The following is a 25,865-nucleotide window of genomic DNA, read 5'->3' as shown; positions in this document are numbered from 1 at the left end:
AAACCAACCCAACTGTATTAACTGCTCGTGGCTGCATGGGGAGGGTGTGGCCAAAGGAGAAACACAGCCTGGCTCCAGTCCCCTTTTCAGCCCATCCTTCTACCCAGCTGGCATCAGGGTGCAGCGTGCTAACCCTGCGCCCTGCTCTGTTGTGGTAGCCTTTGGTTGATGCTCTTACTGATGACAATGGTAATATGCATGGAAAGGATAGGGATGGTGTTGATGGTGGTGGTGCTGGGCCTGGGGGTTTTCAGTCATCGGGCTCAGGCTGGAAACGTTGACGATGGTGGAAGTGCTGTGACTGATGGTTCTGGGCGCTGTTTGCCATTACTGGGGTGATGATGGAGAATAGAATATGAACATCTCTGTTGATTGGGTGATGATAGAATGCCAGTCAAGTGGTTGGTCTTGAAATTGTTCAGGCTGCCACCCGCCTACCTAGCATTCCACCTTGCAGCCTGACGACTATCGCTCAGGGTAGCCCTGACCATGTCACTGTGCAGCAGGACTGTTGCCCTGCATGACTCCAGGGGCCACACTGACACTGTAGTCTAGGTGATGACACCCCCTCAAGAACTGTGCGGTCCACAACCATCCCCACAGGCTGTAGTGTGACTGGTGCCCTGCAGCTTTCACTAGTTCCACATTGTGTTGGAATACAGTCAAAACCCAGAGCCTGGCATTTCAGCTCCAGACCGCTACTAACCATAACAACCTCTGCACGCCCTCCATTCCAGCCAAAATGATTAAAGTCAGGGTTCTGGGACAATGACCCAGCACCTCTGCTCTGTCTGCTTAGAGTACCTGTGCAGCCTTCCATAACTGCACATGCCCCACTCCTAACTGTTCCCGAAGATCAAACACACAGACCCCTTCTTCCAGGAAGCCTTCTCTGATCCTCCAGTTGGAGGAGCGCTCCCTGTCTCTGGACCTCACATGATCAGCCTTGTATTACGGTCAACCACAATCACATCAGCTCTTTCTGATTCCTTCTGCACCTACAGCAGCTAGGCATAGTGCCTTGACTAATGCCCATGGACACAGAATGCTAAATGAGGACATCTCTCCCATTTACTCCAGAGGGCTTTACACAGACCCCTGGCCTGGGGCCACCCAAGGTGCTGCATGCAGCGGCCTGGGGTCACTGGGGAGGCACCAGGCAGGCTGGAAAGCAAACAAGAGCCTTCTAGGGCTTTAATCAGGTGGATCCAAGAGGTCTCCGACAGGCCGGGGGGATGGGGACAGGGGATGGGGAGGCCACCAGCTCTGATGGATTGGCTCAGGTCCTCTGCCAGCCTTAGGACACCCACCACCTGGGGCCTCTCTCTGTCTGGCAGCCCCTAACCCCCAACCTACCCTTGGCCTTGGAAGTCCTCAATAAAAGGTCAGCTAAATAGGAGTGTGCTCCAGGATGCCTAGATGCAGGCAGAAGCACCCCCCCCCCCACCACCTCCCCAGTTGATCCCCTAGCCAGCCTGCCTTGCCTGGTCTTCGCCTTGGCCCTGGAGTAGACTGCTAGAGGCAGGAAGAGACGGGAGGCCAGGTGGAACAGGTTGGTGGGGGGCTTTGGGGAGCATCTCAAGGTGGTAGGCAGGACAGAACAGTCTCCCTGGCCAGCTCTTCTAGACGGGATTGCCAAGGTCCCCAGGGTGAGAAAGAGAGCCTGTGCCCAGGCAGCGGGGGTGGGCACGAGGCTGTGGCCCAGTCCAGCCCCAGGGGTGGTGAGGGAGCCCTGAGGGATGGGCCTCAGCACCTGTCATTATTTGCCAAGTGCCGACGATCTCATGTTCTCAGCTTGTGGTTCCCCCAGTCAGGGGTGAGGCTGATGGGCAGACAGGTGGGTGGGGAGGACATAAGGCTGCCAGCCCGTCGCTTCCCAAACGCTCAGGACCAGGACAAGGCCATAGGTGTGTGGAGGCCAGGAGCAAGGGCCTTCCCCTCCTTCCTGCCACCTGAGCAAGACTCCACCAGGCATACCTTCCAGCTCCTCTCCCCTGAGCCGGGGCCCAGCCCACGGGGGACCCCCAGCATTTCCCCTGTGAGCCGCTCCTTAGTTCAGGTGTGTCTCCCTCCTGGACCAGGGCTGAGCATGAACAGCGCCTTCCTGGGCCAGGGGCTTGTGGCACGCTTTCTGATGGGGAGGGAGGGATGGCTCGGCCTGCTGGCTGTGGCTGGGTATGGGAGGAGAGGCGGGGGCATTCAGATCCCGCTCCTCTGTCCACTCACACGCTACCCTGAAGGAAGCTAAGGCTGCCCACCAGCCCGCAGCACAGATTCTCACCTGCCGTCCTCTCTGCCTGCGCCCTGCAGCCCTGGGCAGGGCCCTAGGGGCAGGAAAACAGTGGTGGGCAGAGCTCACCAGGTCCCAGTCCCGGCGGGCACTGCCCCTGCACCTCTTCTGTAGGTACCTATGCTCTCCCTGTCTCAGACCTGCCCCCTTTGGTGACATGCACACAGGCACAGCAGGACTGGGGCTGGTTTGGTTCATTTCAAATCCTCTTTATTTCAGAATGAGCATGCTTATATGTACAGGAGAGAGAACTAGGGAGCCAACACACACAGCACAGAGAGGAGAACACTTGCTCCAGTCTCACCACGGCCAGGAAGGGCCTCTACCTCGTCCACCCTGGGGCCTCCTCTTCCTCTACAGGGAGCCCTGTCCTGGGCTGCCTGGGCTCCAGGGCACGAAGGAGTGAGGGGGGCCGGGGAATTGGCCTCTTCTCAGGACCCTGATCTATGGGCAGCTTGTTCCAGGATGGCACTAGGCCAGGCTGCCTCTCCCAGGAGCTGCGGTTGGTGGGAAATGGACCAGTGACACATTCTGTTTCCCTTGGTTCTGGGGTGTTCTGCCAGCAAACCCCATCACGTTCTCGCTGATCTACAGGAAGGTCCTGTACCGGGGAGCAGAGGCTTGGGCTATCTGCGGGGCGGTGAGGGTTGCACTGAAGGGTGGGGGTAGAGTGGGTGCAGTGCTGCCTGGGGCTGGGCCTCAGCCATCAGCTCTAGGGCGGGCAGAGAGCACAACTGCTGCAGGTGACTAGCGAAGGTGCCCCCCAACACAGCTCTACATTCTCAAGCATCACCGTGGGGCTCACATGCCAGATCTGTGTGGGGGGAAGGAGGGAGGGGGTCCGGCCTGAGAGGGGTGAGGGGCTCCAGACAGCCTTTTAGCTTTTAACATTAAGGATGTGGGCCGAAAGGCCATGGTGCCAGTTGCGCAATTTGGCAAAACGTGGGCTGTTACGTTCCGTTTCAAACCTTTCCCTGTGGCACAGAGAGAGAAACAGAGAGACAGAGACAGAGAGAGAGAAAGGAAGAAAGAAAGGGGTTAGGGGGTGTGTCCGCCATCACCCTGTCTGAGAGCTGGGGCAGAGGGCATGGGAGGGAGGAAGGGATTCAGCTTGGAGAGGCTTTGCCACCCAGGGGGTACTTTCCAGGGGGTCAGGCAGAGTCGCAAGGACCAGGATGGAGGGACTGATGTTCCCGACTTGAGTGAGCCATGGAGAAGGGGCCTGGCTAAAGAGCCTGAGGGCAGGCTGGGCAAATCGGAGGGGGGTCTCTGGGTTCTCCCTGGCCCACGTGGTTAGGGCTGGGCAGGGCTGCTTTGGCTGTGGGCTCTCGGGACTGAACCCCATAGGCAGGTGAGCCTTGCATGGTCTCTGTCCTCTAGCTGGGCATCAAGAAGGAAGAACGCCTGTCCCCGTGATGAGGCTTGGTGAGCAGACCTGCCATCTCCCTGTGCTGCCCCAGTCTCTCCCAACCCTTTTCTGTTCCCAGAGAGAAGCCTTCAAACACCACTGACTGCCCCGCCCACCTAGGCCTGAGCATAGCCAGGCATACACGTGCAAACACATACTCACAAGGCCGCTGGCACACATACTGAGGGCCAGGACTTCCCGCCAGCAGGGCCTCTGGGGCTCAACCCACAGCCTGCTCAGCCGAGGGCATAGGACAAAGCAGGTAAGGAACAGCCAGAAATGTAGAAATGGAGAGGGTGTGCCTGGGAAAGGCCAGGGCCGCAGATGCCAGAATCCTAGATCCTCCAGGCCAGTGGGGCCTCTAACATCCTCCAGAACAGAGGTGCAAATTGGTGGCCCAGGGGCCACATCTAGCCACAAACACAGTGTGTTTAACCTGGACAGTGTTGAAAACTCATTTTAAAAATTAATTGCTCTATCCAGATGATGGAATACTACTTGGCTATAAAAAGACATGAATGAACCATTGGTGCACTCCAAAACTTGGATGAACCCCCAGAGAATTAGGCGGACTGAAAAAGCCCATCCCATAAAGTCCCAGGCTGTATGATTCCATTTGCATAACATCCTTGAAATGACAAAATTATAGAAACAGAGAACGGATAACAGGTTAGTGGTTGCTGTGGGTTAAGGACAGGTCGTGCGCAGTAGGGAGGTGGGTGTGGTATGAAAGGGCAACATGGGGGGATCCCGGGGTGATGGAAGTATTCTGCATTCGACTATATCAGTGTCAACACCCTGGTAGGGGTATATTGTACTATCGTTTTGCAAGACGCTACCATTGGGGGTAAAGGCTACATAGGATCTCTCTGTATTATTTCTTATAACTACATGCCAATCTGCAATTGTCTCAAGATGAATAGTTTAACAAATAAATTGCCAGCATATAAAAATCAGGAAGATAGGCTTTAGGTCTTTCAAAGTCAGAGGATGGGGCAATGCTGGTCTTACATTTCTGTATGGTAACAGTCCGGTGTCCCCACATGTACACCTGGCCACCTTCCCACATCTGTATTACCTGACAGACTCCCCCCTACACCTTAAGTCCTGCATATGGGTCTCTGTGTAAGATCCTGTTTGACAAGAGGGGCCCCCTGCTAACGTATTTGCAAACCACTGGTCCAGACTTTCCTAATACCAAGAAGAAGCCAAGGCCCAAACACATCACATGAATAGCCTAAAGCCACACGGAAACTCAGAGGCAGAACCACGATCTAAGTGCCAGGCATCCCCTGCTACTGCCTCTCCTAGGTCGGGGAGAAGGGGCAATGACCTCAGAAGCCCAGGCCCTGCGGCGGAGCCCACATACCCCTGCAGACAGCACCACAGGCAGCAACAATGGACCAGCCCATAGAGACCACCCAGGACACAGACGCGGCCAGTTTGCCCAGCCAGGCCCAAGCCTTTTTCATCAATGCTCAGTGACAGGGTCAGGAACAGTCCTGGAGAATCGGCGGCGAGGGTAGTGAGTCTGCTCTGCTTGGAGCTGTTGGGAAATTCACAGCTAGCCAAAGAGAGGAGCAAGAAGAGGGAGGAAGAGAAGAGACGGGAAGAGATTGGAGAGTGGGTGAAAGAGAAAGGGAGGGAGGTCCCAGGACACAAACGAGGGCTGCTCAGGTGACACCCAGGGGTGTCCTGGTCTCTCCAGTTGTGAATTTTGAACTTGCTAGGCTGGCAGAACACCAAAGACTAAAAATCCACGAAACTCTCGCTAGCAGCCCTGAGCTGCGCCGGCACCAGGAGAGTCTGCCCGTGAGCCGGGACAGAGCTGAGCGTGCGCAGGGAAGAAGGAGGACACTGACATGCCCAGGGAGGCTGCAGTGGGAGGAGGGGGAAACCAGTGAGTCCTGGTGCTCTGTTGGAAGTGGGGGTGGGGTGGAGAGGAAACAGAACCTTGGACGGTTGCACGTCGGAGAAGGGACTTCAGAGGGTTTTTACATTGTTTGCGGATGCACTGTTGTACAATGCAATCCTCACCTTCAACTCCTCTGGGAACTGGTCACTAAAATCAACATTTTCCTTAATGCTTGGGGACCAGGAAGAGATGCGGAGTTCTTTACTGAGCTGAGCATTATGTAGACACAGAGACTGAACGTGTAGACAGCGGCACCACAAGGTGGAGGCCAGGAGATGCCTGAGTTACACACCGGGGCCCTCCAGGATGGTTCCGCCCAAGCAGTGGGATCCAGATGCCTTGCAGATTCAAGGCCTGCCTAGGATGAAGCTAGGCTTGCCTGTATTCCCACCCCTGTCAGGGCTGCCCAACGTGGACCGAAACTTCTGAGCCATCTGGGCCCTGGAACGCCTTCCAGAAGTCAGACAGAAGCCATGGTGACCTCTCTGAGATTAGAGGCTCAGCTTTGGATGGGGCTCTGCTACTTCAGATGAAGTCTGGGAGCCATCTGTACCCATGTTGAACCTGGCAGTAGGCTGGTGTTTAAGCCCACCTGGACAGTTTGCTAAGGTGCTGGGTCTTTCCTGGGAGGCGAGCCAGGTCTGCAGCTGATGCCTGGACTGTTCAGGGCCTCCCCTGCCTCCCTTGTAAAGATAGAGTCCCTGGAGATTAGGCCAGCAGGTGGGCACTAGAGCCTCGGAGGGAAGCTACTTGCTACCAGATACAGAGACAGCGTCACAGTGCCAGGAGCCAGGGCCCGAGAGGAGAGGAGGGGAGGGCAGGGCAGGGCTCTGAGCTGCTCTGGGACTCTGCAGGGGCAGGCCTCGGAGGTGGAGCAGTGACAGGTGAGGGGCAAGTTTGCAGGGTCCTCTAACACGCAGATTACTACTGCCCTTGAGGCCACCAGTGCCCTTCCTGGTACAGAATACCTGGCATCCCTGCCAGCTTTCCCAGCACACAGCAACAGGAAGGAAAAAGTGCCCCAGCAGACATATAAGCCTGTATAGGCTGCCACAGTGCCCAGGTTGCTGGGCCCCGGGTTTGGCAAACTCAGGCCGTGCCAGAGTGAGCTACCTGGAAGTGGGGTGCAGTGAAGCCTCTCTGGGGAGGTGCAGCCTTCGTGAGAGACCCTCAGATTCCCCACGGCGAGTCAGGCTAAACTGGGAGGGGGAAGGGCAGAGGCCGTGTCTGCCCTCAGCCAACAAGATGGATCTGGGGGTGCAGATTCCAACTTGGAGGGGGGATGGATATCAGTGGGGCTCAGATCCCCAGGGAGCAAGATCCCTAACCAGCCTAGACCCAGGGCGGGGGTGTATCCCCTTCTGCTCAGATGGCCATTCGGATGAGTCTGTGACCCCACCCGTGACCAGCGGCCAGTCGCTACTTCGGGCATTAATCACAAACAGAACTGAACCACTGTACCCACTGGACCCCCCACCTCTCACCTGTGGGCCACAGGCTGCTTGGGATTCAGGGAAATAAAAACTCCTACCTTCCTCCTGTGGCCATGGAAAGAATGGGCATTTTAGGGGAGGCCATGAAGACAACCTTCCAGAAATTAAAGTCAGAAAAAAGGAGAAGGGCAGCAGGCTTAGGCCCCTCGAGTCCTGGGCAGAAGGCTTGCTGGTTGCCTCAGAGCCTACACTGCAGGGCCAGAGACCCCAGAGGGAGGGGCTGACAGTGGCACAGGGCCTTGGCAGGGGGAGCTGCTTTCTCAGGATGGGGTCCTGAACAGAGGGAGGGAGCAGGCTAGAGTTTCTTCTTGGCACCTGCTTTCCAGCTTTCCCTCCAGCAAAACCCTGCAGGGGCTGGGAGAGAGACTCCAAGACCTGCAGCAGAGTTCTCAAGACACCCTGCCTTCTGCTGGGATCTGAATGGAGCTAGTGGGCAGTTAGGCCCCAGGGGGTAAGGGCCTACAGAACCAGGCCGAACAAGCCCCAAGAGATGCTTCTGAAAGGAGGGAAGGGGAAGGCCAACGCCAAAGCCTGCGGACAACCCTTGATACTGCCTTTTGTGTTCTCACTTAATAACTTCACAGAGCCTGCAAATATTCCAGGGAAAATACGAAAGACAAAGGTTCCCTGTAATCTACCTCGAACAGTACCCTTCCACCTTCTAAACAGTGTCTGGTTACTGAGATGCGAACTTAGAGTGACTGGCAGGAGAAACATAAAGTAACCAGAAGGACTGAGAGGGGGTGACAGCAGCTGGAAAAAAAGTGCAGGCCCCTGCTGGCTTCCTGATGGAAGGGACCTGGAGATTTTTCAGTGGTTTGCTATGGAGTATGTACTGTAAAGCCCCTCCATCAAATCTTCAGTAAAGACTACATTGCCCACTGGAGCATCTCTGTGAGTGGCTCCGAAGAGGAGGTGAGACAAACACAGAAATGGCGCAGGAGCAGAGGGGCACAGGATGGGGAGAGCTGACAGCTTAGTCATGGCTCCAGTAGCTCCATACTACCATGTGCACTAAATCAAACACCATTTGATTTAGTGGTGCATTGAAATGCACCAAAAAGCATTTCAGGCTTTTTACAGACACACTGCAGGCACCGACAGGTTAAGAACCACCACTGGAACCGCATGCCACTATTAGCAGGCCAGGGAGGACCACACTTCAGGATTGGATGCCCCAGCCAAAGAGTGGGAGCAACTTCAGTTGGCAGAAATAGAGGTTCGAAAAGAAAATCCACATCAACTCAAGCTGACCCCAGAGTCCCACTCTCCACACAGTCCTGTGGCCACTACACACTGGTTAGCAAGAACAGAAAGCTTGGCCCAGGGTGGAAAGGCACCTCTGGGCCCCAGCCCCTCACACGGAGGCCACCACAGGATGTGCTGGCCCAAGGCAGACTCTCCCAGGAAGGACATGCAGATGACACATTTGCTTCCAGAAGTGTAAGCACAAACACACTGGGCCTCATGCCTCCCCATGGAAGGCCCTAGTGGGTTCCAATGGGTTCCAGGGCAGTGTGCCCCCCTCATGCACAGGGCCATGAGCACCTGACAGGCCAAAGGTGTCAGGCCAGTGGCTGGGGCCTCAGGCCTGCCACCATCGGGGAGACCATACTCAGAGACACCTAGCCCTGCACAAGCCGCTCCTCATACCCAGGGCTGTGCTTCCTTGCAGCAGCTGTGGTGCTTTGAGCAATTTGTGGAACTGATACCTCAACATGGGTCTGGAGAGTTGAGTCCAAGGGTCAGTGGCCCCCACCCAGCACGGCCCTCTGCGTGCCTGCTTCCCAGTGCCTACCCTTCAGACTCACAGGGGACAGGCCCTGAGATGAATGGGCAGGCCAGGCAGCCGGCCCGGTGCCTCACAGGGAGAGATGCCCTTATTCTCAACAGCCCAGCAAAGGCCAAAGCAGCCCTGCCCGCTGCCCAGGGACAGAGCCGGGAGAGCCCAGAGTCCTCGTTCGTGCAGCCCGGGCCCAGGGGATAGAGACTCAGCTCCAGGCACCCACCTCACTGACCCGGGATGCACGCCCCAAGCCAGCATCTGCCGGAGCCCTTCAGGGGTCGGGAATTTCCAAATGCATTAACTTGAGACGTTCCTTCCATGAGTCGTTTGACCTAGGGGCTGCCCTGGGAGGGATGGGATTAGAACGGGCAAGGCCACAGAGCCCGAGTCCAGGCACTTACCTTGACCTTCGCAAAGCTTCTTCATCAGGGTCTTGCACTGTGGGTAGAAGTTGCAGGTCAGGAGGAATCACAGGGAACATCAGGAAGAAAAGCTACTAGAGCTCTGTGGGCACGGAGTCCCCACCCATGATGGGACAGTTATTGCTCCCTACCTGTGACCTCTGGAAAGAAAAGGCTGTGTGCTGGGCACAGGGCAGGGGGAGAAAGGGGGCATGAGAGGAAGAGGCGCAGGTGGGAGGGAGTAGCCAGAGGTGCGGCCTGCAAAGTCCTCTCATCCCAATCCGGGAAAGCACCACAGCCAGTCCGCTGCCCAACGCTGGAGTCCGGGAGCCAAAGCAGCAGGCTGATGTCACTGTGCCTGTCCCAGGGGGCCCAGAAGGGGCACAGCAGGCCACTAACTATCTATCGAGGCCAGCTCATCTTCAAGGGTGGGGGGCTCGACTCCTCGGCTTCCGTGGGACCGTGGAGTAGGGCCCAGGACCCTCGCTGGCCCTTCATCGTCGCCCCTTCCTGCCACCCCAGAGCCCTCCCTTACTATATTCTGTCCCCGTCATCTGGGCCAGGATGCGGAAGGAGCGAGACTGCAGGCTGGAGGAGCGGCGGACCCAGTCATCAGCCTCGTCTTCCGGCTTGTTCTGGTTCTTAATCACAGCCTGATACACGGGAGAGGTGCTGTCTACGGTGAGGTCTTTGACAGGAAGGCTCCTGCAATGCAGAGAGAGGCCATGGGCAAGGGCAGGGCTGGAACCCTGCCCCCGACCTCTGCGCCTCCCCCTGGCACACCCCCCATGCATGTGGGTAACCCCTACTTGTCTGTATCCACCATGCCCTTCTGAGAGCCTGCAACAAGGGCTTGACCTGGGTCCTCAGTGCTCAGGGTGGTCACAGCGAGACAGTGAATTCCGCTCGCGGAGGGTCAGGAGGCTCAGACGCTCCTGCCAGTCACCCCCCACCCCCGCCAGGCTAACTCCAGACACAGGCCTGAAGAAACCTGCACCCAGGAGTTGTATCTCCTTTAAGGAAAGAAGAGGCAGGAGAGGTCTTCTGGAAGTAATTTCAACCTCCCTGAGCAGGTCCTGAGTTTGGGCCTGGGTGAGGACAGGCCATTTGGGGGCTCAGAGGCTTCCTCATGGTCAGTCCCTTGGCCTCCTCAAAGCTTGGGATCCAAACAGGGAGCCACCAATGTTGTGACTGCCCTGGAGGAGGACTGTGGGCTCCCACTCTGCAAAGACAGGGAAGCTCGGTGAGGAGGTGGTTGGAGAAACAAGGCAATCAGGCCCCTAAAGCCTGGCATCACCCACGGATAGCGCAGTTTCTCGCCTGAGGGAACTGGGCATAGAGCTGCAGGGAGGGTCACTAGTCCTCTGCCCCAGGGCAGCACAGCTTTTTGAGGGGGACCTGGTGACCTTCCCTTAGACTCCCAAGGTCTGGCACATGATAGGTGCTCAAAACGTAGTTGAATGAACAAATCCTAGATCAGAATCAGAAGGGACCCCAGAGCCCCTTGAGTCCAGGGTCTCTCAGCCCAGATCAGACTGCAGGGCAAGATACATTAAAAGCTTTATGGATGACCACTCATCCCAACCAGGGAGGGCTGGGTAATCTAGGCTGCCCAGCCCGCTCTCTCAGGAGTCAGCGTGGGCTCAGGAGAAGCTCACAGCAATAACAGCCTGTCTCCCCAGCCTGTGGGCCGGTGGCCTAGCCATCTCCTCTTACACATGCCCAAACTGAGGTCCAGAGAGGCTAGCCAACTAGATCCATGTTACGTCACGTAGGGGGCCCACTGAGTTAGAACCCAGGTTTCCCAGCTCCCAGCTCAGCGTCCTTTCCATCAGACCCTCTGCAGTGACAGGGCTCAGGAAGGCCACTTCTGCCCACTGGGGACTTACACACCCCATATGCTCCACATCTGTAGACATGGCCCAGCGCAGACACTCTCCCTGTCCAGCATCACCCTGCCTCCTGCTATGACTGCCTCTACCTGCCCTTGCTCCCCTGAGGGCCGGCTAGCTGGAGAGGGGACCTCCCCAGTGCCCCTGTTTTGTACCCTCTCTGCAAGGAGCTGGACAGAAGAATTGGCCTAGTCTCCCAGGACTCGTCCCCTAAGTCAGCTTAGGGTGGGCTATGAGAGCAGAGGTGGAGAAAGGTGATGGAAGGTGACTGACCAAGGTTGGGTGGAGCTACCCCTACTTTTCTGAAGGCTTTGCCCTGGCCTGGAAAGCTACAGGTCTGTCAGCCTGTAGTTGGGATCAGATAGGGAAGACCAGGGAGTGGATGAGAAGCTGGGATCTCGCTGGAGAGGTCATTTCTGGCATAGGGAGGAGTCTCAAGGGGTCCTGAAACAGATGGAAGGCACTGGCTGCCACTTCCCTGGAACATGCCCTTGAGATGTTCCCTGTTCCTCCCACAGCTCCAAGGGCTCAAGAAAGTGAACCCCAGGAGTGAATCCCTCGAGAGTCACATTGTCGGCTTCCCTTCCCACAATGCTGTGCAAAGACCAGGGACTTGCGGTGCTGCCGCAACAGACACTGGGAACCAGACGAAGGAAGTGCTGTGCCTTTTGAGAATCTGGGGCTCAGGAACAATATATACGGAGAGGGGATAGAACAGGCCCTCCAGTTCTGGGACCCTGGGTCCGAGGCCACTCTCTGGAGCCACTTCAGCATGAACTTCTTGCCAACAAAAACACTCCATGGTCCCTGCAACATCAAGGTCACCGGTGGGCATTTACTCCACTGTACACTGCCCCCAAGTCTGACTCATCTTTTGCCTCTTATGGGTGGTCCTGGCAGGCACTGGCTCCTCCAGATGCATCTTCCATGAGGATTCTGGGGAATGGCCTCCAACAGACCCCCTTATCGTCCTCTCCCCGAATAATGGCCCCGTGTGGATTCTGACGTTAAGATCTACGCTGTCCCAGTGTAGACAAGAAAGGCTGGCGGGAGCCCCCGCAAAGCACAGCAAGGAGAACACGGGATACACCCCCAGCCAGTGTGGTGTCATTACTCTGATTTCTATGTCCATAGTGACATTATTTGGGGAAAACCCCAAAAGAAAAGCACTTGCCTGTAGAGGCCGCGGGGCATGTCATTTACCTGTGAGGTGGGTGTGAGGAAGAACGTGGACAGAACCACTGTCCTCAGGCACATCCCACCAAACCCACACACCATCCCGCAACCAGACAGACGGACGACGGAACAGATACTGTGGGGTCTACTTACGCCAGCGGTGACGCCCTGCCAAGCAGAGGAAAACCCAGCAGTGAGTGCAAGTCCATCATGGGAGGGCGGGGGGAGGCGCATACACAAGGGAGCAGGGTTAGGATCAGAAATGAGTTACGGGGGAGTGGGGTGGATAAAGGAGGAAGAGAGAGACAAAAAGAAAACTGTCAGTGAGGAAGGAATCATGGAAATTAACAGCAGAAACGGAACACCTCATGGCAGACAAGGGCAGCTTTTACCCACTGGCACCACGGCAGCATCAACCCAGCAGGGCTGAGTTAGAAGGAAAAGGAAGCATGTTGCTTCCCAGGCACACAAGGGAGGGGAAAAGGATGGGAGGGGAGGTGATAGGAAGGAGAAGCCTAGATTAGATCAACAGTGCATCATGTTAAAAAAATATATCATGGGCGACCTAGAGGTAAAACCAAATGATTTGTAGTCTTTTCCCAAGGTGCAGAAAACATGAAGTTAGTGAACAGCAGTTCTTCCATTATCTTCCATTGTGCTTCCCTTTGGCCAATGTTACCACTTTTAAGAGCACACAAAGGACACACGTGGCAAACAAATGTTAACAGGAAATCCCCGTTAACTCTTTGGCTTAATCATTTTAAACTTGCATGGTCATATTTTCTGCTTTGAACAATGGGATTAGGTAAATCAACCCTGCCCAGAGAATTCCGCAAAGAACTGCAGACCTGAGCCTGGCGGGTTTGACTCACGGCTCCAGGGCAAGCAACCATCCACCCCCTGGTGGCCCGAACGAAGTACTGCACACCTGAGAAGGCCAGGCTCCGTTTGACCAGGAGCGCCGGGAAGTCCACACCATGTTCCATCCTTTGGCCTCTGGAGCCTGCACTTTATAACCTGCACACTCGTCATGGCCACGAGGGTTGGGCTCTACAAAGGCCAAACGCTATAGGAGTTCTCGGGACTTTTTAACGCCTCTATCCCTCTTACAACATCTGTTTTTCCTAGTTTCGGAAAAACGGACAACCATCATTTTAAGATTGCTTGCCTTGAGTTGCTGGAGATCCTGACTCAGGGATAAGATGTTACCACAGAGATAATCAGTTCTGAAAGTCAATACTAACAGCATTTCCAAGTAGAATACAGTAAGGGATTCTGTGTGTGTGTGTGTGTGTGTGTGTGTGTGTGTGTGTGTGTGTGTTTGAAAGGAAGGAAGAGACACACAGACAGAAACAGAAAAAGAGACAGAGAGATAGAGACAGAAAGAGAGATACACAGAAAGAAAGAGATACAGAGAAGAAACAGAGACTAAGAGAAGCAGAGACAGAAAGAAATTCTGAAAGAGGGAGAGAGGTCCACATTAATGTTTGTACTATTACCTGTTTCATCCACAAATGATTTTCAGCCAACTCTTTCCCTACTCAGCCCTCAAGCTCTTCAACCATTGCTAACAAGCAAAGTCAGGAACCAAGGATGTCCTAAGTCCCACTGCCCTGAGGCTGGGCTTCCCTGGGGCAAACAGGAGGAGGCAGTGCTGGCTGCTCCCCGGCTCTGTGGCGGGGCTGACTGCCAACAGCACTGTGGATGGCTGGTCTGGAGGTCCCTTTCCAAACAAGAAACTCACTCATGAATCTGAATTGCCCTCATCATTGGAAGAACACAGCAACTTCCCCCCAAAGAATGGCTTAGTTGTAAGAAGCTGAGGTATCCAGAATGTGACCCCGGTTAACAGGATTCCAGAAGTCTCTTTCTAAACCAGCCCCCTCATGGAGCCTGGGAAAATGCAGAGGCTGTGAAAAGCACATGCTGCATTTCTCCACCCTTCTCCTAAAGCTGACCATGAGATTGATTCTGAAGAGAGAACACCATGTTCTGGGAGGCCCGGGCGAAGGCTGGCTCTCCTGCAAGAGCTGTACCCTGGGAGGATCAAGATGATGGAGGACAGCTGGTCCAGATGCCCGAAGTCTCTGATGGTGCCCAGCGGCCCGGTGCCCTCCTCGGTGATGACGCGGTGGAGGCGTCGAGCGCCAGTGGAGGAGGGGAGGCGCTTACCCACTGAAGTCACTGCCCTGGGCCTGGGCCTGCCCAGCGATGGCGTCCATGATGGCGTCCTGGGAGTACATGCTGATGGGCGTGTTGTACTGCGCGTGGATGATGGTGGCCTTGCCGCCCAGCCCCTTCACCTCGATGGGCTTGTGGGTCGACAGGGCCGAGTCCTTCAGGGCGCTGGGGTTGAAGCGTTCCTGGTAGTCGGCGCTGGGGGAGGGGAGCATGGGGGCAGGGGAGCGAGGGAGGGAGGTGGAAGGAGAGAAGGGGCAACAGGTGGTGTTACACGGTTCAAGGTGAGGGCTGGTGGTGTAGGGTGTGGAGAGAGACCTCCCTAAGCCTGATCCCAGGAAGGCTACCCAAGTCCCCCCGACCGACGTGGGCGGGCTGGGTCTGGTCAGGAAAATCCTCTCACCCTCCCCAGAGCCCTTTGAGGAAGGTTCTTCTTGCCCGTCTCCGCTTTCCCAGATCCCTGGAGGCCCCGGCTCAGCCTGAGCTACCGCCCAGGGTCAGCAGGGGGCGCCAGGCATTGAAAGCTCTCTCACCACACCCGCAGGGAAGCAGAAACGGAAGGGGGTGCGGAGTGGCGGTTGGGATTAGGGGACAGGAGCTGGGCCACGCGTGAGAGGCAGCGGCAGCCCAAGCGGAGTCCAGAACGCCCAAAGGCAAAAAGCAGCCCCACTGGGCACCCACAGGGATTCTGAGCTTGGTTCCTCCACGAAGGGACTCATCCTGGGTGGCCCGGGGCTCTGCTCCTCCAGACTCTTCAGTGCATGTGCTTCTTCCTCGGAGCAGGGCTTAGGTGCTCAGACCCCCCCCAAGTCCAACTTGCTGGGTGGCCCACCAGCTTCTACCCGTGGAGCCTTTTCCCTTCAACAGTTAAGCCTGCTCCCCAGGCAAAGACAAGGTCAGGTACAGCCCTTCTGAGTGGTCCAGCCAGGCTAGAAATGTCTTCAGGCTCTCCCAGAACCGGCGTCAGCACGCACTCCACCCACCGCCCACTGGAGCCAGCCTGTGGTCTAAGCAGCTGCAGCAGCTAATTGGGAACACAATGGTCTGGGGCATCTGCCGGAGCCCCAGCGCCCCTCCCCACTGCCTCCACTCCATACTCGCAGCTCCACACACATGCAGGCTCACTCAGGGACACAAATGCACCCCCATTCACGCATGCACATACACGTACACATGCCGCTGACACAGACGCTCGCTGCCCAGCCCGCCAGACATGCGGTCGCATGCTGGGATATGCAGGCAAGCACACACACGTGCTTTCCTTTGATACTAACTTGGCTGGAGAGTTGGCTACCACCTGGTGGGGGGGGGGCGGAGAGAAAAAGCAAAGAAAACAGGGCTATCAGAGTGAGGGTCCTGCCAGAGGGTTTGAGCGTAGGGACCTAGGGATGGTCCTCAGACTGGCCGTTGTGGAGGCAGAGGCAGCCCAGACTGGCACTGGGTGAGGAGAGTGCAGAGTGAGGAGGGGGAGGAGCTCAGCGTCCCGATCACAGCCTCTCAGTTTGGGTCAGAGATGCCAGCTGCAGCGCAGGTCCACAGTACCTGAAGCTTTGCCAGGGAGAAAGGTTTTTTTGTCCATCTTCATAGGTGCTCATTTACCATGTACATGAATCTCCTACATACACCTTGGCTGTAGACCCCGGCGAGGAAGCTGGAGATGGAGACCGGACTAGCGATGGCTGCTCCAGGAACGGCCAAGGCCCCAGGTGCCTCCTGGCCGCACAGTAGCTCTGGACTTCCCCTTGTTTAATGGGGGACAGCTCCAAGAGTTCTGTTCCCTGAGCAGGAGTTGCAGTGGTGCCGGGGTTTGTGTACAGTGGGGTTTCTCACAGCCCCGGGAACATGCTCTCTTTCCCAGAGGAGGGTCAGGCAGCCCTGGACACTCCTCCCGGGGCACAGTAGTAAGGGGTCTGTGCAGTTCCCAGTAACTGCCCTTAAAGGCCCTGTGGGTGGGCAGTGAGGCAGGATGGAGGAGTGAGGAGGCTTGGGAGAAGTGCAGGTCCTTTATTGCTGGAAAACCCCCAGACAAGGCAGCCCAGCTTGGACACTACAAGAGGGACCCCACCCTCACTCTTATCTGAGAGCCAGCCTCCTGGAGTATCATCTCCTTGAGGGAGGCATTGCCTGCATTATGTTTCTTTAAATGCAAATTCCTTGCAGTGGCAGACCCTTGTCAGAAACCTGAGGGGATAAGAGTTCAGAAAGTGGTGTCCCTTTCCCCACACCCTGCCACTTTCCCATATCTGACCACTCTGGGCTCTGGCTGGGAGAGCCTGGGCCTCAGCTGGCCTGGCCCTGGTCACCCCTTGGCCAGGACCCTGGGGATCCAGACCAAAGCCAGGGAGAACCCCCACCCCCACCTCCGCCAGTCCCAGGCGGCCCAACTCTGTCTCAGGGCTGATAAAATTCCCTCTGTCCTCCCAGGCTCAAAATAGCTGCAAGTGGAGCTATGTTAGGAAAGGGCCATCACAGATCTCCAATTCCTTCTCCATTTTTGGCCGGTGCTGACAACTGCAGGATCAGCTCTTGCCATGACCAGCCCAGTGCCCCCTGTAGAGGGCAGTGCTGGCCTCAGGGGCTGCCTATGCCCTTCCCTGCCTAGGTAGCCAGCTCCTTCTTTGGCATTGATTCCTGCCCCCTGCTTAGCTTCGGCCTGAGGACCTGGAGGCTGAGATGCCTGCAACAGACATAGCTCAGAGAGGGTCAGCCAGGTCTTGGGGAGAATGAGCCAAAGATGTAAAAACGCCCGGGGCCCCTTGCACCAACTGGCCTGAGGGACACTGCCCTTCAGTACCAGCCCCACAGAGGACAAGGAGCAGGGGGCTGCAGGCCCGGCTGTTCTTTCACCCGCTCTGTTCCTCTCCACTCCTCCCAAGGGCATACAAGCTGCCAAGGGATCACCTTGAAGCTACCCAGAGAGAGAGAGTATGGGAAGGAGCTTCCTTTTGGAGCCAGACAGGACAGAGTTCAAATCCTGACCCTGCCTCTTCCTAGAGCTGTGACTCTGGACAAGTTACCCACCTGTCTTAGCCTCAGTCTCCTCATTCACAACCCCTAGAGGGTGGTGCCCTCCACAGACTGAACAGAATCCTGAGTGTAAAGCCCTCAGCGTGGGTTAAGTGTGTGATGAACAGACATAGGGAGTAGCATTTGCCAACCCTGTCTCCTGTGAGGTGGTGGCCTCAGCCCTCGATTAGCCCAGGTCAGAGGCTCTGCCCTTCCTGCTGGGACAGCATCAGCCTTCACTTTGAATGAAGCACGCACCATATTCCCTCCCTAGCCCATCTTCCCTTTGAAGAAACTGCTGGACCCTGCTGCTCTGAGTGTCAAGTAATAATCTAACACTTGTCAGGTTCTGAGAAGCCCTTGTGCCAATGGGAGGGCTTGTCGGGAGAAACAGGTGTGGGGCAGGCAGGTAGGTCCCTGGCTCAATGCAGGGAGAAGTCAGACTGACCTGAGTGCCAGTCCTATCTGCCACTCATTAACTGTGTGACCTTGGGCAAATTACTTGCTCTCTCTGGGTTTCTATTTCCCAGATATAAAATGAGGGAATGATGCCCGCCCCCCGAAGTTGCTGAGAGAGTTGTGTTAGGTAAAGCATATGGACTGTTAACCAGCCCCCAGCCTTGACTGAGGCCTCCGTGAGGGGAGACCTTACCATCACTGCAGGTGGGCCCCACGGAAGTCCAGGTCCACCAGAGCATGACCGCCCTGCTGGGGGCCAGGCCCAAAGAGAACCAGGAAGAGCTATCAGCCCATCCAAGGCAGGAGAAAGAGTCCATTTCTACTCTGTCTTTCCCTGAGCTTTCTGGCAGAAGCCCCTTGCTGGAAAAAGCCTGGGAGTAGAAAGTTTTGCCATCTTGGTCCAGGGAAGCCAGGGTCCAAGTGCTCACACCGTAGAGCGCCCAGCTTCACTCGGGATCCCAGAAAGAGCTATGGGATCTGGGGGAGCTGGGGATCCCCAGGGGAGCAGTGAACGGGCGGAGCACAGATACCGAGTGCGGCTAGGTCAAAGGAAGGGTGTGGGCTTGGATCACACGGACCTGGATTGCAATGTTGCCTCATCTGTGTACCTGTTGTGTGACTACAGGCAGTGATGGCAGGTAGCACGTAGTGAGTGTGCCAGAACAGAGCTCAGCGCTATGCACGTGTTATCTCCTTCATTCCTCCCCGTAATCCTGAGATATGGACAGTCTCATGGAAGAGCCCTGAACCCTTAGCCACTGGGCCATATGCCTTGACTCAGCCTGCTTTGCCTCCAGTCCAGAGATGATTATACCAATTGCATGGGGCTATGGAAGAAGTTACAATGAGATAACAAACCTTCAGGATTTGGAAGCTAACATGTGCTCTGCTGGGAGGCTCCCTCCCCTCAGCCCCTCCACAATGCCCACCCTGGCTCTGGCTCTAGGTTCTTTTAACTCCTGTGCTCCAAGAGTACCATTAGCTAGACCTCGGGGAGCAGGGGGTGGCCTGCTGTTCTCCTGCAGGGCCCCTTTCTCCTCAGGGTCCTGCTCCCTTGCTTCCCCACCCTAGCCAGGGTCAGTCCTGCCAACCCACTCCCCTCACCCTATTGCCCAGTCTCCCTGTACCCAGCTCAGGTGCTCCCTCTTCCAGGCAGCCTTCCCAGACCACTGCCAGACCTAGAGAACTTGCTCTCCCACCTCTCAGGACTCCCAAAGGGGTGGCGACCAGCCTGTCCCTTTGCCCCAGAGTTCCTGGAGGTATCAGGCTTTGTCCTGTCTTGGTGGGTGACCTGATGTGAAAGTTTGGGGAGTCAGAGTCTCTTGTATTCAGGCCCAGCTTGGCCACTTAGTAGCTGGACAGCTGGACCTTGACTTAACCTTCTCTGACCCTCAGTTTCCCTCTCTGCAAAATCTGACACATCGCCCCAGCTTGCGTAAAGCAATGATGGGCCCGGTTCATGGCAAATGTCAATAGGATGATTGATTGATTTCACTGCTCTTAGCCTGCACTGCCTCATGGGCTTGGAGCTGGCCAGAATGAGGCCAGTTCCTCGCTCTGACTACATGACCAGGCCTCTACGAGCACTGAGGACCCAGATGGCCCCTGACCACCAGTGGAGAGCTGTGAGCCCGTTACCTACCCTCCTAGGAGTCCAGCACCTGAGGCCTTCCCTCGGAGGCTCATCTGATACATCTGAGCCATCTCCCTCAGCGTCTCTGCCGAGTACAGGCCAACGGGGTTGTTATACTGCTTTGGCTGGCTCGAACCCCGCGGGGCTTTCGGGCTTAGAGAGTCGAGGGCCCCCTCCAGGCTGACCTTGGCCCCCGGGCTGCCCCACGGAGGGCCAGCGTCAGAGGCCTCCGTGTGTGAGGAGAAGACGGAGGTCTGGGAGAAGGAGGAGCTAAAGGTCTGCCCGAGCTCCAGGTTGCCTGGGGTGCCCGGGATGGCCCTCGCCTCGGGGTTGGGGCTGGGTGCTGCCAAGCTGCTGTTCGTGTCCAGAGCAGGGTCCTGGCCCAGGGCAGCACCATGCAGGGGAGAGAGAAGAGAGCAATTAGAGGCCACGCCCATCCCAGCGCTTCTGCGTGAACCTGAAACAGAGGGGTTAGTGCGAGCGCCTAGCAGCCCACCACCCTGGAGCCTGCAGCCCACTGCACCAAGGTCGGGGTTGGGGAATAGAAAGGACACCTGGAAGAGAAGAGTTTTGTCAAAAAGAGCGGGGTGAAGCTCCTGGCCCTGAAGCTGTCATCTACCTGGACAAAACGCAGAGCCCCGCACAGAAAGCTAGGCCAAGCCAGCCTGCCTTCAGGGCTGGAGGAAAGGGGGGTGTGGTCTCAGGGAATTGTGGGGAGACCCCTCCATCCTACACCTGTTCCCCCTTCCCCTGAATGGGGGCACCTGGTGAGCACAGCCCTGCCTCCTGCTCTGCTGGCCCCACTCTGCAATGGCCCACATGGCCGGTGAGAGGGGGCCTTCTGGGCTGGTGGTGAACAGGCAGAGTAGAGGTGCAGAGGGGAAACTGAGGAAGGAGGGGGGCTGACATTTGCTTCCCTCAGTCTGCCTCTGCAACTTCTCCCCAACAGCCCTCTGTCCACTTCCTCAATCTGTCACCCACCCCAGACCCCCATCATCTTCTTCTTGTCCCCTCTCCCCACCCTGTCCATCACCCACTCGGCCCCACTGGACAGACAGGGTCAGTATGAGGTCCTGCAAAGAGGGGTGGAGAGTGGCGGGAGTGTGTAGTCCTGTAGGAGCGGTGGGGGAGGCCTCCCATGCTCTGGGTCCCTCAGGGCTGAGCTGCTTAGAGGGAGCTGGGAAGGGGCCTGCTACCTGCTGGCTGCGCCAGCACTTCTGAGTGTGGCAAAGGAGCGAGCAACTGGGAGGAGAAAGGGAAACGGGAGGGAGAGAGCCTGTGACACAGGAGAAACCCTGAGGGCCAGCAGGCCCCCCATGCCTGGGAGCTCCTCCTGGGGTGACCAGCTCAAACTGGGGCCTCGGCTTACATGCCACGGTCACACCCCCCTCCCCAGTGCCTTTAGGAGGATGAGGGTCAGAGCCTTCCGGACACTTGTCCCTACTTGGCTGGGAGAATGGTCCCTTTTCTGAAAACACCGCTGCCTAAGTGGATTTCCTGTCAGCCCTCCCATGAGGCCCAGGGTGTTGGCTAAGCACCCAGGCAGGCACCCCTACATGCAACATTTTATGGGGCTCGAACGCTTCTTCCCGGGGGGATCTGCACCACATCCCCGGCATCAGCCGAGGCAGGGGCAGGGCTGGGCCGGGCTGATCCCCCCACCTTGCCAGAGTTAGGCCAGCCGAGTGTCAGGCAGGCAGACCAGGGGCTGCACTCCGGGAACCACGGCCCAGAGTGGAGCCTGCCACCCACAGTCAGCACCTACCTTTTGGTGGGGGATCACAGGCAGAGGGGACTGGATCGGGGGCGCTGCCGTGGAGATGAGAATGGGACGCTTCGACCTGGAAAAACCAGAAATGAAGACAGTTGCCATTGGGTCCAGGAGCTCCTGCCTGAGAAAGACTGGAGAGGGGAGAACATCTGGAACCCAGGGAGCCAGGGCAGAGGACCTGGGTGTCCCCTGGGCCAGACCAGCATGGAGAAGTCACGGCTCTGGGGTACTTTGCAGCCACGGGCCTCTGCTAGGTCTCAGGGAGGCTGCCTGTGCACAGAGGAAGCAGGGAAGACCCTGGCTTCCAGGCCCGCCTGCCCACGTACCAGCAGCACCGTTATCCACCCTCTCTGAGCCTCATCTGTAAAGTGAGGCACAGACATGGCAGGTGCTTGATGACTTGCGCCTGTCCTTCTTCTGGTCCAGAGGCTGTCCTCACTTCCCTGTGCGGTCCGGTAGCACAAGGCTGGGCCCATGCTGGACAGCTCCTCTCCCAGGCCCTTGGTGCCCACACCCAACCTCTGCCCCCTGCTCTGGAGAGCTCCCACCTACTTCTGCAGTGTGAGACTCAGGTTGTAGCTGGCAGACTTGATCTTGTTCTGGGCCTCCAGGTGGGTCATGGTATCTGTGTTGACGCCGTCAATGGCCACCACAAGGTCACCCGGGCTGAGCTGGGACTGGGCGGCCTTGCTGCCTGGTGTGATCTGAGAGGATAGCAGATGGGGGGTGAACATAAGAAGGGTGACCTGAGGATGGGCCCGTCCTCAGGGAAGAATCACCAGGGATCATCCAGTAGAGGCTTGCCATTTTGTCTTTCATTCACTATGACCACCAAGCCTGCTTCCTTTTCCTGGCACAGAGCTACCACATTTCCTGGTGCTTTGTATCTGAGTGCAGCCATGAGACTAGCTCTGAAATCAATGCACACCACTTCCAGGCCTGCCCCTAGCAACCGTCTTGCCATCCTGCACTCTCTCTGCTTGTCAGCTGACTGGATGCAGAGGACCCAGAGGAGGACAGCCAAGCCACTAACTGCAAGGGACCTGGATCATGGAGTCACTGCTTGGAGGAGAAATGACTAAGGAGCACCGAATTGGATGTTGCATGAATGAGAAATAAACTTCCACTGTGCTAAGAGAACTGGGGGTTGTTTGTTACACCAATTAGCCTACTATAACATCTACACCTTGAAAACCCATGGCACACTTTCCAGGCTCCAGAAGAATTCAGCAGCTGCTAAGACTCAGCACCACCATAGAGATGCTGCCAGGCCAGCAGGCAGGCCAAATGTACCCTCACAAAAGCATCCTAGTGTAAGTGTGTCGTACTCTACTGTGGCAGGTGTGCAGAGAGGGCTGGCAGAGCTGTCAGGGCTGCTTGCGGGAGCAAGGTCAGCTGGGACATGGAGCTCGGTGCTCTGTGGTTAGCTTCATATTTCCCAAAGGGGAGGTGCAGATGTGGAGGCCAGTTCCCAAATCTTGCACTCTAGTGACATTACAGAATGCTAGAGTCTGGGGGCCCTACCCCCAGTGTGATCACACAGAATGCCACAGATATGCCGCCCCACCTGCAATGTCAGGAAGACCACACTCCCAGGGACATTACCTCGGATGCTGAGATGGCTCAGATTCCACACCCAGGGACATCGTGCACAATGCCAAGTTCTGCATGTCCAGCCCCCAGTAATAGCACCCTGAATGCTATGGTGGCCTCCTATGCAGTGACATCCCATGAAATGCAGAATTCTGGAAGGCCTAGTGACATCACCTAAAATAGCTTGCGGGCCGGCCCCTAGTGACATTACATGGAGTGTGATGAAGCTTCACCCCTAAAGGTGTCTCATGGGATGTCGTGGAGACTTTGGCTTCACCCCCTCCTGACATCACATAGAATGATTTCATAACCTGACCCCCACGACATAATGTGGAAGCATGCTGTGACATCACATGGGGTGCCGGGCAGGGCTTGCCTCCAGTGACATCATAGGAAAGAGGAGCCCCTGGGAGTCACCCCCCACCGAGCTGTGCCTAGAGGGTGTCCCTTGGCTTTTCCTCCCCAACATGCCCACCAACCAGTCCTCCTGGCTTCTCTGGGCACATCCCAGTCACCTTCCTGGCTATACCCCAAGGACAAGGCTGGCTCCTAATGCTGGCAGAAGCCATTTTCTGGCCAAGGCTTGGGGACCATCCTAGAAGGAGCCCAAATAGGTCCTGGGGACAGTCCCATACCCTGGGTGCCAGGCCTCGGTGGGCCTCTGGCCAGATTCTGGGCTCTCAGACATGGATGGAAACTTCCTGCCGGGCCCCTCGGAGGGAAGGAACTCCCATCCTAACCAGAGCCCTGCAGTCACCAGCCTCCAGCCCATTCCCAGACAGGCTCTACAGGGTGGGTCAGGAACCATGTGTGTTAACCCAGTGATTATAGCAAGACCAGGAGAACTCTTGCCAATTGCTGCTGACCCGCCATTTCAGACCCAGGAACTGTGGTACCTTCTTAAACACTGGCCACCTTGTGCCCTGAGCAGCCTCCCCACCGCCCCTGGAATCTGCTGGGATGAGGCCAGGACAATAGAGAAACAAATGCCTTGATTGTCAGGAAGCCACAATGTCCGGTTTGCCAAGTCCTGCCTGCTCTCCAGGCTCCCGTAGGGGAATCTTGGAAGCGCTCGGGCCATCTCAAAACACACGTCGCCTTTATCCCCAAATCAATGGCCATACAGAGCCTCTACTAGTGACAGGAGTGTGTTGTTTCCTTTGATTTAAGCGGTTAAGCAAAGGGTAAGAAACGACAACAAAGGAAAGCAAAACACTTTCTAGGCTGAGAGGGGACTCCTGAGGGCAAACTGAGTTGCCCAGCCAGGCCTGTCCTGCAAGAAAATCACCTTTCCCTACACCTTCTAGCTTCATATTCAGGCCTCTGCTCTTCCGGGTATTTTATTATAGACACCTTCAAACACAGTAAGGCAGAACTAATTCTACGGGGAGCACCCAAATACCCACCACCGAGGTTCTACTGTAGCATTTCACTCAACTTGCTGGTCAAGTGTCCATCCCTCTCTCCATCCATCAATCCATATTATGTTTGAAGCATTTCAGAGAAAGTAGCAGACGCCAGTATGCTCCCATTCAGGGTGAATTGCACAATGCCTCTGCTGTCTTAGTGGACTGCCCACAGGGTTCCCCCACAGCAGGACACCCCCATGCCAGGGCTTCCCGACCCAGGGCTCCCCCAGATGCTTCTAAGCATCCACAGAGAAGGGGGCCATCAGCCTGCAGCAGGGAGCTCCCAGGCAGGGCAGCCAGAGACCCCAGACAGAGGGGAGGGCCTCATGCCTGCAGATGTGATGCCTGCCAGGCAGGACCAGAGCTGTGTCCAGGAGATGATGGATTAAGTGTGAACAAGGACATCAGAATGACATCCAAGAGAGGCTGGGGCCAGATCAGCTAGGGCAAACCACGGGGCCGTCTGAAATGCCCTCCCTTCCAAGCTGCCTCGAGGACTTATTTCTCCCTCAGGCATGGGTTAGCTAACATCATACCTTCCCACAGGGCTCCCACCTTCCCCTTGCCTGGCCCTGGCTGGCTCCCCCTCATCCTCAGGTATAGACTGAGATGATCCTTTTCCCAGGGAAGAGCCCAGGCTCCCCCAGGCTTGGTCAACAGCCAAACCCCCTGAGGAATTTGCCACCAAGCTGGCTCCAGCCTGTCCCTGGCGCCTCTCCTTGCACCTGTGTGTGCTTGTCAGGGCTCAGCTGGCCTGACCTTTGGCTGCCCTGAGCAGGGTTCAAGACCCCTCGGGCTGGTGGGGTGGAGGATGCTATAATCCTCTTGTAGGGAGGTGCTCTGCTAGTTCTGCCCAGGTCTCCCTAGAGAAGGAGGCAGGGACTCTAAGGAAGTTGCCCCTCAGCTCTGCCCAAGGGCTGTCAGATCCCTCCTCGCTCTGCAGGAGCAGCCTGCCTGGCAGAAGGGTGCGGCCACCCTTGAACGCTTGCCCAGAGCCCAGGGCTTATGAAGAGGGCAGTCCAGGTGTGAGGTACCCATGTACCTTCTTGCCTGACTCCCTAGCCCCCTCCCTCTGCTTTCCTTGTCCCAGAAAAGACCCCACGCTCCTAAATCCTTGGAGGATTTTTTTTTCTTTAAAGTCTTTCTAGCCCCTTTGGAGCGTTTGAAAAATTCTTTGTAATGATTGTTTCATTCCCATTTCACTTTTCACCTTTTCTAGTCACCAGCCACCTCTCAACAGGGAGCCCAGCCATGGGCAGAGCTCCAGGACCGAGGTCCTGTCTCAGAAGCCCTTAAGGCAGGCTCTAAGTGTTTGGGGGCCAAGATCGCCACCTAGCCTGCCCTCCTTGCTGGGCCATGGTGTAGGGCACCCCAGAGGGGGCACAGGGATAGCTGGTGCCAGGGAGCAGCTGTGGCCCCCATGACATTCGGGTGCCTTGGGGGGAAGCAGAAGAG

At 56.6% G+C, this 25,865-nt stretch overlaps 1 protein-coding gene across 4 annotated transcripts in view; it reads right to left on the bottom strand.

Annotated features, from left to right (window-relative positions):
- Positions 1–2,478: 2,478 nt before the first annotated feature.
- LOC102973773 (LIM domain-binding protein 3) overlaps positions 2,479–25,865 on the bottom strand; it is a 29,657-nt gene continuing 6,270 nt past the window's right edge. The window contains exons 3-10 of one of the 4 annotated variants that reach the window (XM_028485780.2): positions 21,961–22,112; positions 21,403–21,478; positions 15,814–15,836; positions 14,534–14,737; positions 12,515–12,529; positions 9,829–9,998; positions 9,294–9,330; positions 2,479–3,264 (exon numbers count right to left, since the gene is read on the bottom strand). In XM_028485780.2, coding sequence (XP_028341581.1) covers positions 3,168–3,264; positions 9,294–9,330; positions 9,829–9,998; positions 12,515–12,529; positions 14,534–14,737; positions 15,814–15,836; positions 21,403–21,478; positions 21,961–22,112 — 774 coding nt within the window. In that variant the 3' untranslated portion in view covers positions 2,479–3,167. Of the gene's footprint in view, positions 3,265–9,293; positions 9,331–9,828; positions 9,999–12,514; positions 12,530–14,533; positions 14,738–15,813; positions 15,837–18,797; positions 18,832–19,646; positions 20,015–21,402; positions 21,479–21,960; positions 22,113–25,865 lie in introns of those variants that run through there. The other 3 variants (XM_028485782.2, XM_024132120.3, XM_028485781.1) reach the window with 3 other exon arrangements.

The sequence above is a fragment of the Physeter macrocephalus genome, unplaced genomic scaffold (genome assembly GCF_002837175.3).
Source record: "Physeter macrocephalus isolate SW-GA unplaced genomic scaffold, ASM283717v5 random_721, whole genome shotgun sequence".
NCBI classification, from domain to species: domain Eukaryota; kingdom Metazoa; phylum Chordata; class Mammalia; order Artiodactyla; family Physeteridae; genus Physeter; species Physeter macrocephalus.
This window is presented reverse-complemented; position numbering and strand designations above follow the sequence as displayed.